The following is a 17,410-nucleotide window of genomic DNA, read 5'->3' on the forward strand; positions in this document are numbered from 1 at the left end:
TGAGGTGCACTCAAAAATTCAATGAATCTTATGAAATGTGCTGCTTACCTTTGGAATTTTCATTGGACGATTGAGTTAAAGGTAAAAAGGTAATTGAAAGATGTACTTGGATGAATAATTCAGGTATGTTCAACTTAAGAACTTACAAAACAAATGCATTTTATTTAAATGTTCATTTCACGTTGATATTTTCATGGGCTATTTATAGCTTTTTGTGGCTGAATTTTCATAAAAATCTTTATGTTGAGTTTTCATATAAATACAGGCTCTTTGGTCACTCTGTGTATGTATATGACATACAGTGAGGTATTGAGTATTATAGCAACCGCTCTAAATACAATATCCTTTAGGAGCAAGAATTGAGACCTCATTTAAGTGTACCCTTTATTCTGTATATTTGTTATTATAATACTATTGTGCTTAATTCCCTCGATCCAGAGTACCTGATGATTCTGATGCCAAGTCTGGTGTGATCCGGCAGAGACAGAACTGTCTAGAGTCTCGAGTAGTCGAAGGCCAGGATCTCCCAGTGCTCACACTCGCACCCTGCATCATCACCAAAGAGACACCAGCAGCCAATCAGGTACAAGACTCCATGACATAATATCAGAAGGAGCATGCATTAATTATTAAATAAGCAGCTTTCTTTTTCTATATCAATAAATACTTCTATCGTTCACTCTTTAAAATAAAGATTTCAAAATTAGGTTTTAACACAAATGCAATAGAAGAGTCATTTTGAGTTCCTCAAAGAACATTTTAAGAAGCCTTAAGAAGTTTTTCTCCATAAAGAACCTTTTGTTGAAAGGAAAGGTTCTATGGATGCTATATTTCCTTCATGGAACCATCAATAGAGTGGATGAACTATGACGTCACCTTGTAGACCAATCGGCTGTTAGCATAAAACTGGTTCCCTCGTCAAAATCCCCATAGGATTTTCCCATAGTGTTTTTGAAGATTGCAAGTAATAAGCTGTATGTTCAAACAGTTCATTACACTCACACATTGTGTCCAACTAGATAATCCTTCCACAATGATATCACTTTTTTCTCTTGTGGGTCCTAAATGCAAATGTAAGAACTGAAAAGCTAACATTAGGCTATAAACAGACTACACTGACTTCAGGGCGCTCTCTTGGTATGTCAGGACCACTGCTAACGACAATGTTTTAAGCTTATTTTTCGAAATATGGTCCATGTCAAAGATTTACTCTCTTAATTTATTATATTATAATCCACCCTGTATATTATATTTAAATATGTAAAAAAAAAAAGCACATTTGTATAAAGACTTGGGTACCTTTTGGATAGATTTCTTGTAAGAAATACATTTGTTTCGCTTTACAGTTATTAAAAAATGTTTTAAAAAACGTACCGTACAGTATGTTTTATAAATGTGCCTATTATTATCATAAGTTATATTTACATAAGTTTATTGTGCGCGTACAGCCCGCTTACCTAAGTAAAATGCCTGCAAGTCCCATAATGGATAGAGAACAACATTCAATATCCTTTTTTTTTCACGAAGTACAGCGAAAAGCAGCCCATACATTCACATATGCTATATATTTTTTTAAGGTGAGCGTACATATTACAGTTACACATGACATACAGTTAAATGTGTTCGGATAAAAAAAAAAAACGTCAAAAAATGATTAGATGTATGTTAATGTAAAGCAATCACGTTAAAATCTCATTAAATATTTATTTATTTGTACCTATTTTTTCACATGTTTGCATTAGTGAAAGCAATAAAGAGACAGCTACACTATGATAAGCAGAATTTTCATAAAACAGATTTATTAAAAGTTCAATTCAAGTTTAAGCAAATGCAACACACAATATGAATGCTCAATTAGAAAAATAATACAAACTATAAAATACTATTTATAAAAATGCTTAAATAACAGACAAATCCAAATGCCCAACTCAAGCGGGCTGTGTTCCAGACCAGTTCAGCTCGATGACGTACAATTTCTCCGACATAGCAGCTTGATAGCAACTGTGTAACTGATGTGTTTTATGTCGTAGAACAAAATGTAAAAGTATCTCGAGTTTGTGGTAGCCACGAACATTATTTAAGCAATTTAACCAAAATCCCACTAAAAAAACTCATTGACTTTGGGATGAGGGAACCGGAACTGCTAAAATGCTAACTCGCTTCCGGGTTCTTGCATACAAATTGACGTCATAGTTCCTCCACTCTATACCAATAAGGAACCTTTAGTTTTAATAATGTTGCTTGCAGAATTAGCTCTACCTGCATTATCTTTTGGTCATTTGAGTTTGGCAAAAAAGTGTACCCATGTTTTAATGATTACATAAAGCATATCGTGAAAGCACTGTGGTCATATTTTACCCTAAACAATTTGGTCAAGCGAAGGTAGTGTGTATTTTTACTCTCACGGTGTCGGGAATCGGTGACATCTCACACTGTTAGGCAGTGACTCGGAGATGCTAGATTACATTAAATGCTATGTTACCAGGGGCATGTTGAAAGGGCAGCTTTTACAGCAGGGTAATGGGATTTAATTCAGGTCACATTTGTGCACTGCTGTGTAATTATATTAAACAAAGAGGTGCCCTCTGGTCTCCACGCAGCTAATCTGCCCTACTGTCAACCTTCATGGCTCTCTCACCTGCTCATGAGACCTGGTGAAAAAACAGTGTTGTGCGTCATTCGAAATTGAATTGAGAATGGCTATTAAAGCCTATTCAATTCCTTAAATGTAATTTGGGCTGTAGAGATGGACACAGAGGTAAAATTTGATGAAGAATTGTTTGCATTTTGTCAATACTGCATTAGTTATCATTCAAAATGACATACAAAAAAAGAATGATACATTATATTAATATTAAAATGTTTGATTGATTAATTATACTTTATTATATTAAAACATGCTTTAGGGACCATGATTGAAAGACTCTATGCAAATTAAAAAATTTAAAGGGAGATGATTTTTGTAAAAAATATTTAGAAATTAATGTTTATTATTACATTTTAATGAGAACAAGGTTTCCTAGTGTTGGGTTGCGGCTAGAAGGGCATCCGCTGAGTAAAACATATGCTGGATAAGTTGGTGGTTCATTCCGCTGTGGCGACCCCTAATTAATTATGGGACTAAGCCAAAAAGAAAATGCATGAATGATGAGAACAAGACTAACATTATGATTTTTAGTCCTAACAGATACAAATACAGCTGCTAACACTGATGGGCTCTTTGCTTTCCCATGCTAATACCGCTGTTAAAAAATTGGCTGTAATGATGAATATGAATTTTAAACTTTACAAACTGATAAGTACTGTTGCACAGTCAAGGTTTTATCAGCTAAGGCTTGCAGATTTTTGCAAGACTAAATTTAATAAGATTAAATTTGAACTAAGGCTGGGCTCATAAACGATATTATATAGAATCGCAATAAAATTTATGTCAATAACAATGATAAGCTCTGGACTTTTTTTTAACCCTACATTGATCTAAGAGCCAATCACACAGCAGAAATGTGCAACAACAGGAATCTAAAAGTGTGTTGATATTAGAGATGCACTGAATTTTTTTCCACTGAAAATGTATCAGCCAAAAATGTTATGCCGTTTAATGGACCCTCTAATTTTTGTGGCTTCAGTCATTGATGGGGTACTCTTTTAAATATGGAAGCAATACCAACTTATATTGAAATATATATTATTATCGTTTAACATGAAAAATAATTATAGAGATTGTGTTTTTGCCATATTGCCCAGCCCTAATTTGAACATTTAAAAAGGAACCCATTTCCTCTGGACTGGCTTACTTTCATTGGATTCCCGTTTTAGAACTGATTTTAAGGTTTTAGTGCTTGTTTTTAAAGCTTTAAATGACCTTGCCCCAACCTGACTTTCTGATCTTCAATTCAATTGCACACTTCGTCCAGGTCTCTGAGGTCTGCTGACCTTATGCTCCTTATTTCGAAACACAGGGGAGATTGTACCTTTGCAATAGCTGGAATTCATTACCATTGTCTGTAAGGAGGGCCAAAACTTTGTCTGCTTTTAAAACTAGTCCTAAAACACATTTTTATTCATTGAGAGCTGTGCTTTTTCTTTCTGTTCTCTGTATCTTATTGTTGTTTGTTTTATGAACTGTTATGTACCACACTTTGGTCAAGTGCTGTTGTTTTTAAATGTGCTTTAGCAATAAACAGAAACTGAAACAATTCTTAAATTGCATAATAGGGGTAGCTTAATAACAGCAATTATTGTAATAATTATATTATATTATAATCGTTTCATTCATTTACCACATCTACATGAATTAGACCCTCCAAGAGATTTCAGGGACTTTTCTATTTCTTTATTTGATATTTGTGACCTAAAATAAGCGCTTTTGGGATTACCTTTTTTCAAAACTTAAGGCATTATTTGCTTCATTTTTGTGTTTTGTTATAAAAATATATAAAATCTTGTAAAAATCAAGTTTAAATTCAAGTTCATTTATTTATAGAGCACATTTACAAACAGTTACAAGACTGAACAAAGTGCTGTACATAAGAAAAAGTAACAATAAAAAGACAGAATACAAAACATAGAAATAAGACAAATGAAACGTCTAAAATTTAAAAATGTAGCAGTAGAAAGGACTAATAAAATAATATTAAAAAGCCAAGCTAAAAAGGTGCGTTTTAGGAAGTGATTTAAAAAAGATAATGAAAATTATCATGAAAATTGATCTGTTTTGATTTCCAGAACCATTGGACTCACAATATCCTGGAAGGACAAATTAATAATATAAAGGTCATGTGTTACCCATTACTAGGTTGCAGCTAGAAGGGCATCTGCTGCATATGCCAGAATAGTTGGTGGTTCATTCCACTGTGGTGATCCCTGATAAATAAGGAACCAAGACGAAGGAAAATTAATAAATGAACAAAGTTCATGTGTGTATAGTATTTCCCAATCCTACCACAATATTATGGTGCAGTAACTACAGTGAATAAATAGTAAATCAACAAATAGCCTTTAACTGGATCATTCATGGTAACAGTGTTTCCTCTGTTTTTCAGTGCTATTGAGAACAAAAGCACTGTTTCATCTGCCTTTAAACTAAATCATGAGACATTTGCGTTCTTTGCTCAATTTAAGCGCTTTTCTTTAGAGCTGCTCACATAATCGATTTAAGAACAACCCGCGAGTAAACAAACCTGAACTTGTGCTGCTTTAGGCTGTGAATTGCATGAATGGATTAACAGTTTGCGTGGCAAAAACAAGCAGAACCATTTAGTTCCACTTTAAAGCATGCATAATAACACCATATTAAACATTTATTAAACACACTGTCATTTTATCAAGGAAAGTGAAACCATGATAATTAGTTATCAGGGTGTCCATGGGGTCTTAAAAAGTCTTAAAATATCTTACATTTTAAGAACGTTTTCATTTTAACAGGTTTTAATTTGTCTATGTACATGTATTACAACTGAAATATTGTGCTGTAGGTCTTATATAATTTGAAACGGGTCTTAATTTTTCCATGTCCATGTGTTACGACTAAAGTTTAGCTCTAGGGGTTAAAGAGGTAACATTTTGATGTGACTTAATTTGTAGAGAGTTGGTGGCAATAATAGCAAAACGACCATCAAATAATGCAAAAATAAGTTAATTTATTTACACAATTAAAAAGAATTCAAACAGCAAAAATAATATGTACAAGTTTAAGTATCTCACAAAAAATAATAAATCAGTTAATGTATGTTATTAAGAATAAAAGAGGATTTCTAGCTGTGACAAATAAAAGAAAGCAACATGTCAAAAACCTGATATTTATCCTCTAAACTACCTAATAGAATCATCTTCAGCATTTGGATGCCCTATCTTAACTACACTTTTAACTAAAAATATATATATATAACACTTACAGCGAGTGGTGCTCACTTCTAAACTGGTGTGTTTAGACAGTGGAGTTTTCTGCGTGTTACAAAGTGATGGCTAAACTCGTAGATTTTCAGGGGAATTAAGAAACCAATGATCAAGGATTATGAAATATGTACAAAACAGTAACAGTCTACAACTGAAACAAGAACAAAATCAAATTCTAAAGTCAAGTCAACATAATATCACACAACGCAAGCCAAAACCCACAAAAGAACAGAAAGGCAAGCAAGACAAAAGCAAGAGAGCTTCCACATTTGTGTCCAATCACCAAAAATACATTTCGGTAAAACTTTTTAAAAATCTCCTGGACAGACTGTTGTGCATACATTTAGTTTATTATAGTTTTTTAAAAAGTTATGTTGAAAAAAAGAATGTATGCAACTAGGGTTTGCTTGTTTTGATGCTCTATTTAATATGTGGCTAAGAACTTTTTTGATGAGGCAAGTAAAAAAAAAATATTTCTATTGGACCAACTGGGGCATTAAAAAAAAATCTTAGCATTTAGTCGTGTATAAATCTGAAATTTCATTTATAATAGTCTTATTAAAGTCTTAAAAATCCTATTGACTTGGTGAAACATGCAGAAATCCTGATTATCATTTTATCACCCAGCCTTACCTTAGACTGTCCAGCCTGATCTCTCAAGGAAACTATTTTACATGTTGGCTAATTTATGTGAATTAATTATATTATTCAGAAATATTTTTAAAAAAGAAAGACCACCAATATTCCTCCTTGAGGGATGAGCAAATCATTCATTCTTTTATTCATTTTTATCTGCTTTTTCGGGGCTGGGTCGCGTGGGCAGCAGTCTTTGGAGAGAACCCCAGACTTCCCTCTCCCCAAACACTTCCTCCAGCTCCTCTGGGGGGATCCCGAGGCATTCCTTGGCCAGCTGAGAGACAGTCCCTCCAGCGTGTCCTCGGTCTTGCCTGAGACCTCCTCCTGGTTAGACATGCCTGGAACACCTCCCTAGGTAGGCGTCCAGGAGGCATCCAAAACAGATGCTTGAGCCACCACAGCTGACTTCTCTCGATGTGGAGGAGCAGCGGCTCTACTACGAGCTCCTCTCTGGTGTCAGAGCTCCTCACCCTCTCTATAAGGGTGTGTCCAGCCACCCTGTGAAGGAAACTCATTTCGGCCGCTTGTATCTGAGATCTTGTCATTTCGGTCATGACCCAAAGCTTGAGTCATAACCATAGGTGAGAGAAGGAACGTACTGTAGATAGACCGTAAATTGAGAGTTTTGCCTTTCGGCTCAGCTCCTCCTTTACCACAATGGACCAATACATCGACCGCATTAGTGCTGCCATTGTTCCAATCCACCTGTCAATCTCATGTTCCATCCTCCCCTCACTCATGAACAAAACCCCAATATAATTGAACTCCTCCATCTAGGGTAAGGACTTTCCTCCAATCTGGAGATGGTTGGAGGATGAGCAAATCAAACTGAAAAATAAGAATGAGACTGTACAAATTCATAGAAATTAGCCACTAAATCAAAAAGTTATAAATTGCTGCGATATTGTGTTGGACTTTCGCTCTCTCTCTATCTCTCATTCTATTGTGCACCATAAAAATTTGAATATTTCAAATGTTTATTCTAAATTATGAAGCTCAGAGATGATGACAGACTGTAGATTTGGGTCCAGAACACCACAGAAGTGATTTCAGAGCACTTAAGTGTGTTCATAACACCACAAGAGCATATTTCCCCACTGCCTGCTGCGTGTGACCTTGTTAAGCGTCTGTAAGACTCACCAGATGGGAAGCGGTTCATCAGCATGGCTCACAAAAGTACATTTTCACGTTGCCCTTCTGTGTCATCTTCTCACTACGTGTCTCAGAACAGCAAATGAGACCACCTTTTCAAAGCAAAGGGAAAATATGCTGTATTCTTCCAACTTCTCTCCCTCGCTCTCTGTTTACCAGTTAAGTGGAGCTGACAGATTAGAACAGACATCTTTAAATGAACGAGAATGTAATACTCTAGCTTGTTTCCTAATCTAGTTGCTTAATAAACCTGGCATTGTATACTATGAATATTGTAGCCCCTGTGACAGATTGCTTATTTTCTTCCCTTGCAAATTGGTTCGGATACAAGTGTCTGCAAAATGCATGAATGTAAATGCCGGAAGGATGAATTGTGAAGTAAACCCGTGACATTACTGTCAAGAATAGACTTACCAGTTTTAAACGTTATTAAGATAATGCCATCAAATTTCCCCCTGATCTTTTGACATATAAATGGGCTTTGTGCCAGTGGCACCTCCTACTGTACATATTTCATAATTTAAAATAGCCTTCTGGTTATAGCAAACATTTATGTAATCAAGCTTCAAAAATGGTTTGCTTTTGGGTCTGTCAGACAGGCAAATGCATTGGCCCAAAGACTAGTTCTAGAGCAAACTAACACCATGTGTTATGCAAGATTTAGACTACACGATAATGTTATTATCCAAGCTAGTCATTGGCACATTGCTTCTCAAACAATCAGTGGTTGACAACTTTAATAATCGAGAACACGGAAGTAGCATCTGGCTTTCTGGACAAATTCTTCTTCGATTCCTACAATATTAGTCACAAACACAGGTGTTTTAGATATCATAAAGAAACAGATACACCTTTCATTCATTTATTTATGTGCTGTTTTTTTATTATTTATTATTTTTTTATTATTTTCAACATGACACAGTAAAACATTACATGAATTCCTGTTGTTTCAATAACATGTGTTTGTGAGCATTAGCTAAACTTGATATTTTTAATTAAAAAAAAAAACACATTGGGTTTTGATCAACAGTATTTGGATGAAATGCCACATTGTCATGGCATCGGTGATCTCTCACGATTTACAAAATGTTTAACCAGCATGCAAGTCATATGCCTGCAGGCACAGGACGTTGGATTTTGGTTGGAAACGAAAATTAGGTTGACGTCAGAACCCAACTTCAGACAGATGTCAATGTCCAGCGTCATGGGGATGTTGCATTTTGGCTGGAAATGAAAATCGGGTTGACGTTAGAACCCAACGTCAGACAGATGTCAATGTCCAACGCCAGGCAGATGTTGCATTTTTGTTAGTTAATGCCACAAATTTAAACCAACCAAAAATCACCGACTACTGATGTGAGACTTTGACGTTGTATGGACGTCACATTATGACGTTTAGATGATGTTGGACTTTGGTTGGTTTATTCCACAATCTAAAACCAACCAAAGATCAACGTCTACTGATGTTATACTGACGTTGTATAGACGTCTTATTATGACGTCAATTGACGTTAAACTGATATTGGATTTTGCTCCTTGATGTCGCAACCAAAATATAACCAAATACCTAGGTTATATGATGTTGGTTGCCTGCTGGGATGTTGATTAGTCTGCACAACATCGAGTTTAACATGCGTGTAGTTTAGACATAGCATTAATGTTTATTTTATTTTGTCCGTTTATTTATTTTAATGTACCTGTACATTAATCAATGTTCTGCAAGAATGTAAATGTACCAAATAACTGGCCCAAAGACTTGTTTTCATTGGTGGTCCCTTAGCCAGATGTCAAAGGCGAGTACACTACCCTACATTATTTTACCTTAGGTTCCACCCACTGCTATTCGGTTATACAATTGATAGGTTTTACCAGACATCCCAGCTGTATAATATAATACCCTCTTGAGGCTATTCTGTATGTTTACAGTATTTTCATATTCTGATGGGAGCTTGACAGTACATTTGCAAAAACATTCCTCCCACTTGTAAAAGCTTTGCCGCTTTGCCAGCGTGTATCCTTGTTTTGTCTCTGGATATTTTAAATATTTTTTCAGATTGTGTCCATACGTATGGGTATTTGAATTTATTTTCCCATGTGATTAGACAGTCATGATCCCACAGTAGCTAACTTCCATCTGTCTCAGCCTGTCTGCTGAAGTAGCCACGCCCCAAACTCTCTCGCTATTGGTCAAGCTGAAAAGTAATTGACAGATTTTAGTAGACAGCTCTCAGTGGTGCCCAGGAGGCTCAGTGTTTAGGGGTGGGAAACTTATAATGAAATGCTCATATTCAGTCGTCAACAACAACAACAATTGGATTGAGAGAGTCTGTTTTCCCAAAAGTTGTTTCTTCATCGTTAAAACAGCCGAAAGATATATGTACATTCATCAAAGGAGTGCAATGCACGGAACCAGTTGTAAAGGAATTGCCTTTGCTTTTTGATTTCATTCTGTGTCACTTCAGCATGAGAAAAGCTTGCTTTCTTTCCTCCACAGGAGTGGATCTACACCCACGGACAGCAAATCCGCCAGCAGCAGTACTGTCTGTCCGTCTCCACCACTTTCCCTGCCTCCCAGATCCTACTCATGCCGTGCAACATCAGCGACGGCAAGCAGGTACCTCCGCTGCAGTCAATCCCGACGAAAGCACAGGAGACATCCGTGACAGACCATAAATCAGGCCGCACTTAGAAAGCTCCCGGAGGAAGCCACTGACATCAGCTCTATGAGTATCAGTTCCAGCGTTAGACAGCCCCTCAGGAGAGGCTTTACTCTCAGGCCGGTGTCAGCATTTCCACACATCACATTCGTCATGTCAGTGTCAGGGACATGCAGCACACTGTAGCATCAGAAAACATTGCTTTGTTTTGTTTTTGCTTCTTTGTTTTTAAGTGTGTGTGCAATGAGATGTATGAATGCATGCTACACTCTATATTACATGACGTTTTATGACGTTTTATTACATGACGATGTATAGTTGTTAGAGCTGCACGATATTGGAAAAAAAGCTGTCATTGCAATATTTTGTTTTCTGCAATGTGAATGTAGTTTTACAAGAAAGGAAAGGAAAGGAAAGAATTCCTTATTTTATATATTGATTGGAATGATTTGTAGGTGAGTGCATCTGCATAAAATATACTAAATGATACAAAATAGTATAAGCACATATGAAAACAACAGAACAAAAATTAAAATGAAATAAACAATGCTTTAAGGTTTTCAGTGGAGTCGAACAGTATGGAAGTATAGAAATGCAATATGTAAACATAATCGATTTGAGACCAATCCACAAGTAAACAAACCTGAACTTGTGCTGCTTTAGAGTGTGATTTGCGGGAATGGATTAGCTGATTGCATGGCACAAACAAGCAGGACTATTTAGTTCCACTTTCAAGCCTGCATTATATCATTACAACATAACATATTAGACCTTGATTAAACGCATTGTCATTTTATCAAGGAAAAGTGAAACCATGATAATTAGTTATCAGCGTGTCCATGGGGTCTTATAAAGTCTTTAAATATCTTAAATTTCTAAAACTAAATTTTAGATTCACTGAAATATTGTGTTGTAGGTCTTACATAATTTGAAACGGGTCTTAATTTTTCTATGTCCATGTGTTACGACTAAAGTTTAGCTCTAGGGCTTAAAGAGGTAACATTTTGGTATGAATTAATTTGTAGAGTTGGTGGCAATTATAGCAAAATGACCACCAAATAATGCAAAAATAAGTAAATCATTGACAAAAGTGAAAAGAATTCGAACAGCAAAAATAATATGTACAAGTTTAAGTGTCTCACAAAAGAAAAATAAATCAGTTAATGTATGTTATTAAGAAAAAGAGGATTTCAAGCTGTGACAAATAAAAGAAAGCAATATAACAAAAACCCCAAACTGGCTGAAAATTATCCTCTAAACTAATAGAACCCTAATAGAAACATCTTCAGCATTTGCACGCCATATCTAAACTACATGTCTAACCAAAAATATATGTAGAAAACTTTTAAACTGTCGAGTCGAACTATAGAAATTGAAGCATAGAAATTCATTATGTAAAATAACACTTCATATAGTCTTTATTGTATAAATTAATTAAATGCAATTAGTATTTGTCAAAGTGGCAAACTTTACAATTTTTTGTACCTATATGGTTTAAATCATAGACAGGGCAAGACAGAATCTGCAACATTTTTTGATATTTCTGCTAAGAATTTTGTAATCTGCGACTTTATGCAGAATGATTTTGGGAGTATCATACAGTAACTAAAAACTTAATATATGAAAAATAAAAAAAGTTGCTTTTTAGCTTGTAATTAATGTTTACAATGCAAATCCATCTACATCCACTTATTTCGTAAACAAAGCAAGTATATAATATATCTACTAATAGACAGAAAATATTACTTTACAAACTGAATTCTAAATATATCAAATGAACACATTTATTTTGTCAATATTATTACTGAAATTAATTTTTAAAACTGAATAAATATTAATTTAAAAATAATTATCGAAATCAAAAATGCAGATTTTTGCACATGCAGATTCCGTGTGGACCTAATCATAGGTCTCAAACTCAATTCCAAAAGGGCAGCAGCTCTGCACAGTTTTGCTTTAACACAGCTGATCCAAATAATCGAGGTGTCCTAAAGAGTTATGAACACCTTCATTAGTTGGATCAGCTGTGTTTGATCAGGGTTGAAGCAAAACTGTGCAGAGCTCCAGCCCTCCAGGAATCGAGTTTGAGACCTATGGTTAAAAATCAACTTGACAGTGAATGTAACAGGCCTTAAAAAACATATTTAAAAATATTTCATATTGATCAAATTTAGCATGCTCTACATTTTCTTGTCAATTATAATCTAAATCGGACACTGCAGATCCTTCAATGTAACACACATTGTGATATTGATGCTAAAAGGATATATTGAGCAGCCCTGGTACTTATGCATGTGTTCATGCCTCCTGCAGCGCTGGCAGAAATCTGGCACTCACCTGGAGCACCTGGCGTCTCGTTTCTGTGTGGACAGTGAGATGGCTCTGGATGGCATCGAGAGCAGTAAAATGCTGGTGATCAGCCCGTGCGAGCTGTCGGCACACACACAGAGATGGGAAATGCCTTTCTCGTGATCCTTCTCTCCTTGGCCTCTCGTCACCTCTCAGAGCTCAGCTGGAGTCAAAGATGGATAGAGAGGCAGAGAGAGCGAGTGTGTACCTCCAGGAGGTGCTACATCTGTGTCCTGCTGTTCTGCTCTGTCCACTCCCTTTGTTTCTTCAGCACACCCCAGGTATGCTGGAACTGCATAACCACCTGACGTATTTAAATGACCTGGATTTTGTTACTATATTAATCCAGCACTTTGTGTTATCAGTTTGACTGACAAAAAAAACAAGTGCCGTCTTAACATTAAAGGATTAGTTCACACAAAATAGAAAATTCTGTTATTAATTAATCACCCTTATGTAGCTGGTATAAGATTCTGATGGTATGATAACCTTGGTAACCTTTCATGGTATTACGGTATTTTAATTACTTATCTAAAATATTTTCTTTTTAAATGTCTGGGTAAAAAAAATAAATCTTTAAAACAAAACCTAAAAAACATTTAAAATTTTTGAAAAAGTAAACACGTCAAGATACATAATTCAAATAAATCAATGACTTCTGCTGTCTTCATTTGTTTCAAAAACACAGATTTCTGTACAATTTAAACAGCATCTTTGGCTATCTGCTGGAGATACTGTTGTCCTTAAAAAATGTAAATAAAAAATCTTCTGGACACTCAAAGTCCAGAAAAGGAACCAAACACATTCCATGTGACTTCAGTGGTTCTTTCTTTAGGTTTCATCAGTACCTGGTGTACATTTACTACATGAAATACGATTCTTGCATGTTGTACTGCTGATTTATACATCAAACTACCCGTATGTCATGCACTCTTTGTGTTCTATTGGTTTGAAAGTCTAAAATCCAGCCAACAAGATTGTTACATAGTTGAAAGTGAAAGTCTCTAGAATGAAATATGAGAACACATTTTGTTAAAAGCTGAAGAAAAATCTATAAATAAGAATATACTGTATCAGATCATTGGATTACAGCATGTTCAGTCGATTGTATGTTAAATAAATTACTTACATGTCACCTGTTTCACTAAAAACAAGGCTTTCTGAAATCAACATGTATCTTCTTTATGTTGAATTAGTAAAATGACTAAAAGTAAAACTATAATATGAATAATAACTATAAGTTCCATCCAAACTTTGAACTTTAACTTGTATTTCACTGCAACAGGGCTGGCTGAGAATAGTTGGCTTTTTCATAACGTCAAGGCTGTGCTTGGCGTGCAGGTTTTTAAAATTCAAAGTGGTGTTTTCTGCTGTGTTTGTCCTTCTGACAGTCTTGCCGTGTAGACAGATTTGTTGATTATAATGGGGATGGCCTAGTTTTTTTGCTGTCTGTTTTGCCACGCTTGCAGTGTAGACTTTGTCGCACACAATGGGCAAGACTATGTGAATATGTTACGGGAAAGGCAGACAGCACGTATTACAGGTTTTATGGCCAAAACATGATCTGGTTATTTAACATGTGAATAATGTCAAAAGCGATTCTTGTTTGTTTGTTTTTAATTAATGCATTATGTAGGGAAATAATCATGTATAAATTATTTATTATAAGTGTAGATTATAGCTTAAAAACAAGCTAAAGATTATAGCAAAGCATGAATTAAATGAAAGTGTTTCAGTAGACAACTGTAATGTGATGTGGACGCTGACAATCATGTTGCAAATCCAAATGCAGGTTTATTGACAGGAGAAAGGTCATGCAAACAATGGCCAACACAGGATCAAACAGATATACACAGAAAATCCAGAGTCGTAGTCAAATATCAGGCAAGTGGTGAGAAGGCAGGCAGCAGACAGGAATAAACAATTAAACAAGGGTCTAACATGGCAAAGCAAGGCAAGGAAAATACATTGCAATGTTTACAACACAGTATAATAAGAGTCAGCAAAGAGGTCTGCGTGTGTGCTGTGTATATAGTTCATGTAATCAGTTCATGAGCAGCTCTCAGCCAAAATCAACGGAATGAGGAGCAGGTGTGTTTGAGCAGTGCATGACTGGAACCTGTAGTCCATATATTGTAGCCACTAGATTGCTGGTGATCATAAAAACAACATTATACAGACATTAATTTTGATTATTCATTAATTATTATTTTCTCTCCTGAATTATATCTTATGACTCCTCCTGTATATTTTTCTTCAATTTCTGTTTAACGGATATAAGATTTTTTTCAACACATTTTTAAACATAATAGTTTTAATAACTCATTTCTAATAACTGATTTATTTTATCGTTGTCATGATGACAGCACATAATATTTTACTAGATATTTTGCAAGACACTAGTATTCAGCTCAAAGTGCTATTTAAAGGCTTAATAGCCAGCATTAGGACGTGGGCGCACTGGGATGCTGTTTTTGCAGATTTCAGTGTTTGCCAATAGATTACATCAGAAAGAACATGAGTAATATTGACGACCCTCAAGCAGCCTTTGTAGCTAGTTGTTTCTCAATAGCAAGCTTATAACGAATGTATTTGCTATATTTGTACAAGTTGTATTTGTGTATCGTAATAACAACACACACACATTTATTCTTGTAAATCACAGTTTATTTTGAAAGGTTAGAGTCCTCAGAATATCATCCTATCGAACACATTTAGTCCACCGACACAGTAATGTTGAATTATGAATGGTTATTCATTTGTTTGTGCCGAAGACTAAATGTTTACATTGTTTACTATTTTACTTACAGTCGAAAACGGCGTTTGTAGTAAAAAGCAAGTCGATGTCACAGCTTACAATGTTACAGATAAAATGAGACCACAAAGGGAATAAAAAGTCAGTTATAGTTACTAAAATATAAACAAAGTAGTCAAGTGTTTTGGTTAACTGGGTTAACTAGGCAAGTTAGAATAATTAGGAAACACATTAGTATAACAGTGGCTTTTTCTCTGAACTAAAAAATATATTGCTTAAGGGTAGTGACATTAGAATGTTTTTTTAAATGTAAGAACTGCTTTTATTCTAGCTGAAATAAAACAAAAAAGACTTTCTCCAGAAGAAAAAATATTACAGGAAATACTGTGAAAAATTCCTTCATCTGCTAAACATCATTTGGGAAATATTTGAAATAGAACAGAAATAAACACAGGCAGGGCTTATAATTTTGACTTCAACTCTACATATTACTATTCAACTCTATTTTTATGTTTTGGGCATCTGTTTCTTCTATATATCAATAATTAATAAACCTCATATTAAAGTTTGACATTCAGTCTGTGCTTAATAACCAGTCTTACCTCCCTAGTGTCGGTGTACAGTATGTGTCTGTGCTGATCTTCTATTCTGTCTTTTTCTCCAGGTTCCCCGGAGTGTCAGTCATACTGATGCTCAGCAGAACAGAGTCTGGCAGCTGGACGCACACAAACTTGCGGGACACACACCGAGTGTGACACACACACGCTCACACTGGAGAACAGCGCACAACCTTTTTATTTCTGTTTCGCTTGACTTTACCCTGAGACGAAGCACTTGTGAGATACATCTGCTAGCACATCCACATACAATAAATTCCCTATTTTTTCTTAATGGCCTGCAGCTTGTGTTTATTCTTTGTCGTCTCCTTGTCTATACTATGGTTTTACGTGGATCCTCGAACATATGAACATGCTCATGCAAGGGAGCTCCATACTAAACTGTGAAAGGCATCTATATAGTTTCTTTATTATGTATTTATACACAATACATAATGTATATTGTTATATTATTCATTTATTTTTCTTCGATTTTTGTCCTTATTTCAGAGGTTACCACAGTGGAATAAACCACCAACTATTCCCACATATGTTTTACACAGCAGATGCCCTTCCAGCCGCAGCCCAGTACTGTGAAACACCCATACACACTCATTCACATACACTGTCACACTCTAAGGCCAATTTAGTTTTATTCAATTCACCTTTAGTGGAAGTCTTTGGACTGTGGGGGAAAGACCCAGATAAAGCCACACAAACAGGCGGAGAATTCCACACAGAAATGCCAGCTGGTCCAGTCGGGACTCGAATCAGTGACCTACTTGCTGTGAGGCAACAGTGCTAACCACTGAGCCACCATGGCGCCCATGTTATAATATTTTTGTATTAGTTTTCTTTGTATAAATCAAATTTATTTGTATTATTTTGATCAAATTTGGATGTTTAATTTATTTGTTTGATTTTTTATTATTGTTTTTGGTCTTAATTAATCATATTTTATCATTATAATTTATTTATTAATATTTTAATCATCATATTTAATTGTATGTTTTATTTCGATTCATTAATTATTTAAAATTTATTTTTGCATTTTTTATGCTTTTTTTACAGACCTTTTTTCAAAGATTTCCACAGAATTTGCAGCCAACAAAATTTCCTGAGGTCTGGAAATGCCTGTTGATGAGTGCATGTGTAAGTGGATGAAATGATTTACACAACCATATTTTAAATGAGTGCAAAGACATTTTAAGCATTACACGATATTGTTGCAAAAACAAATCACAGACTCTGGACAAGGATTAAAGATGCTGTTTTGAAGTTTTTGACTCTTCTAAAGCATACAAATACGATAATATGTTTGCAGATGTTTAAGAAACGTATACATTCTTGTTTATCTAAAAAAACAATGC

General features: G+C 35.2%; 1 protein-coding gene across 7 annotated transcripts in view; it reads left to right on the plus strand.

Annotated features, from left to right (window-relative positions):
- Positions 1-16,335, plus strand: part of galnt14 (UDP-N-acetyl-alpha-D-galactosamine:polypeptide N-acetylgalactosaminyltransferase 14 (GalNAc-T14)) — an 87,846-nt gene extending 71,511 nt beyond the window's left edge. For 4 of the 7 annotated variants that reach the window (XM_073932858.1, XM_021468474.3, XM_005160825.5 and 1 more), the window contains 4 exons: positions 439-583; positions 10,178-10,297; positions 12,654-12,970; positions 16,109-16,335. In XM_073932858.1, coding sequence (XP_073788959.1) covers positions 439-583; positions 10,178-10,297; positions 12,654-12,812 — 424 coding nt within the window. In that variant the 3' untranslated portion in view covers positions 12,813-12,970; positions 16,109-16,335. Of the gene's footprint in view, positions 1-438; positions 584-4,725; positions 4,774-10,177; positions 10,298-12,653; positions 12,971-16,108 lie in introns of those variants that run through there. The other 3 variants (XM_073932855.1, XM_073932856.1, NM_001044995.2) reach the window with 2 other exon arrangements.
- Positions 16,336-17,410: the final 1,075 nt, after the last annotated feature.

The sequence above is a fragment of the Danio rerio genome, chromosome 20 (assembly GCF_049306965.1).
Source record: "Danio rerio strain Tuebingen ecotype United States chromosome 20, GRCz12tu, whole genome shotgun sequence".
NCBI classification, from domain to species: Eukaryota; Metazoa; Chordata; class Actinopteri; order Cypriniformes; family Danionidae; genus Danio; species Danio rerio.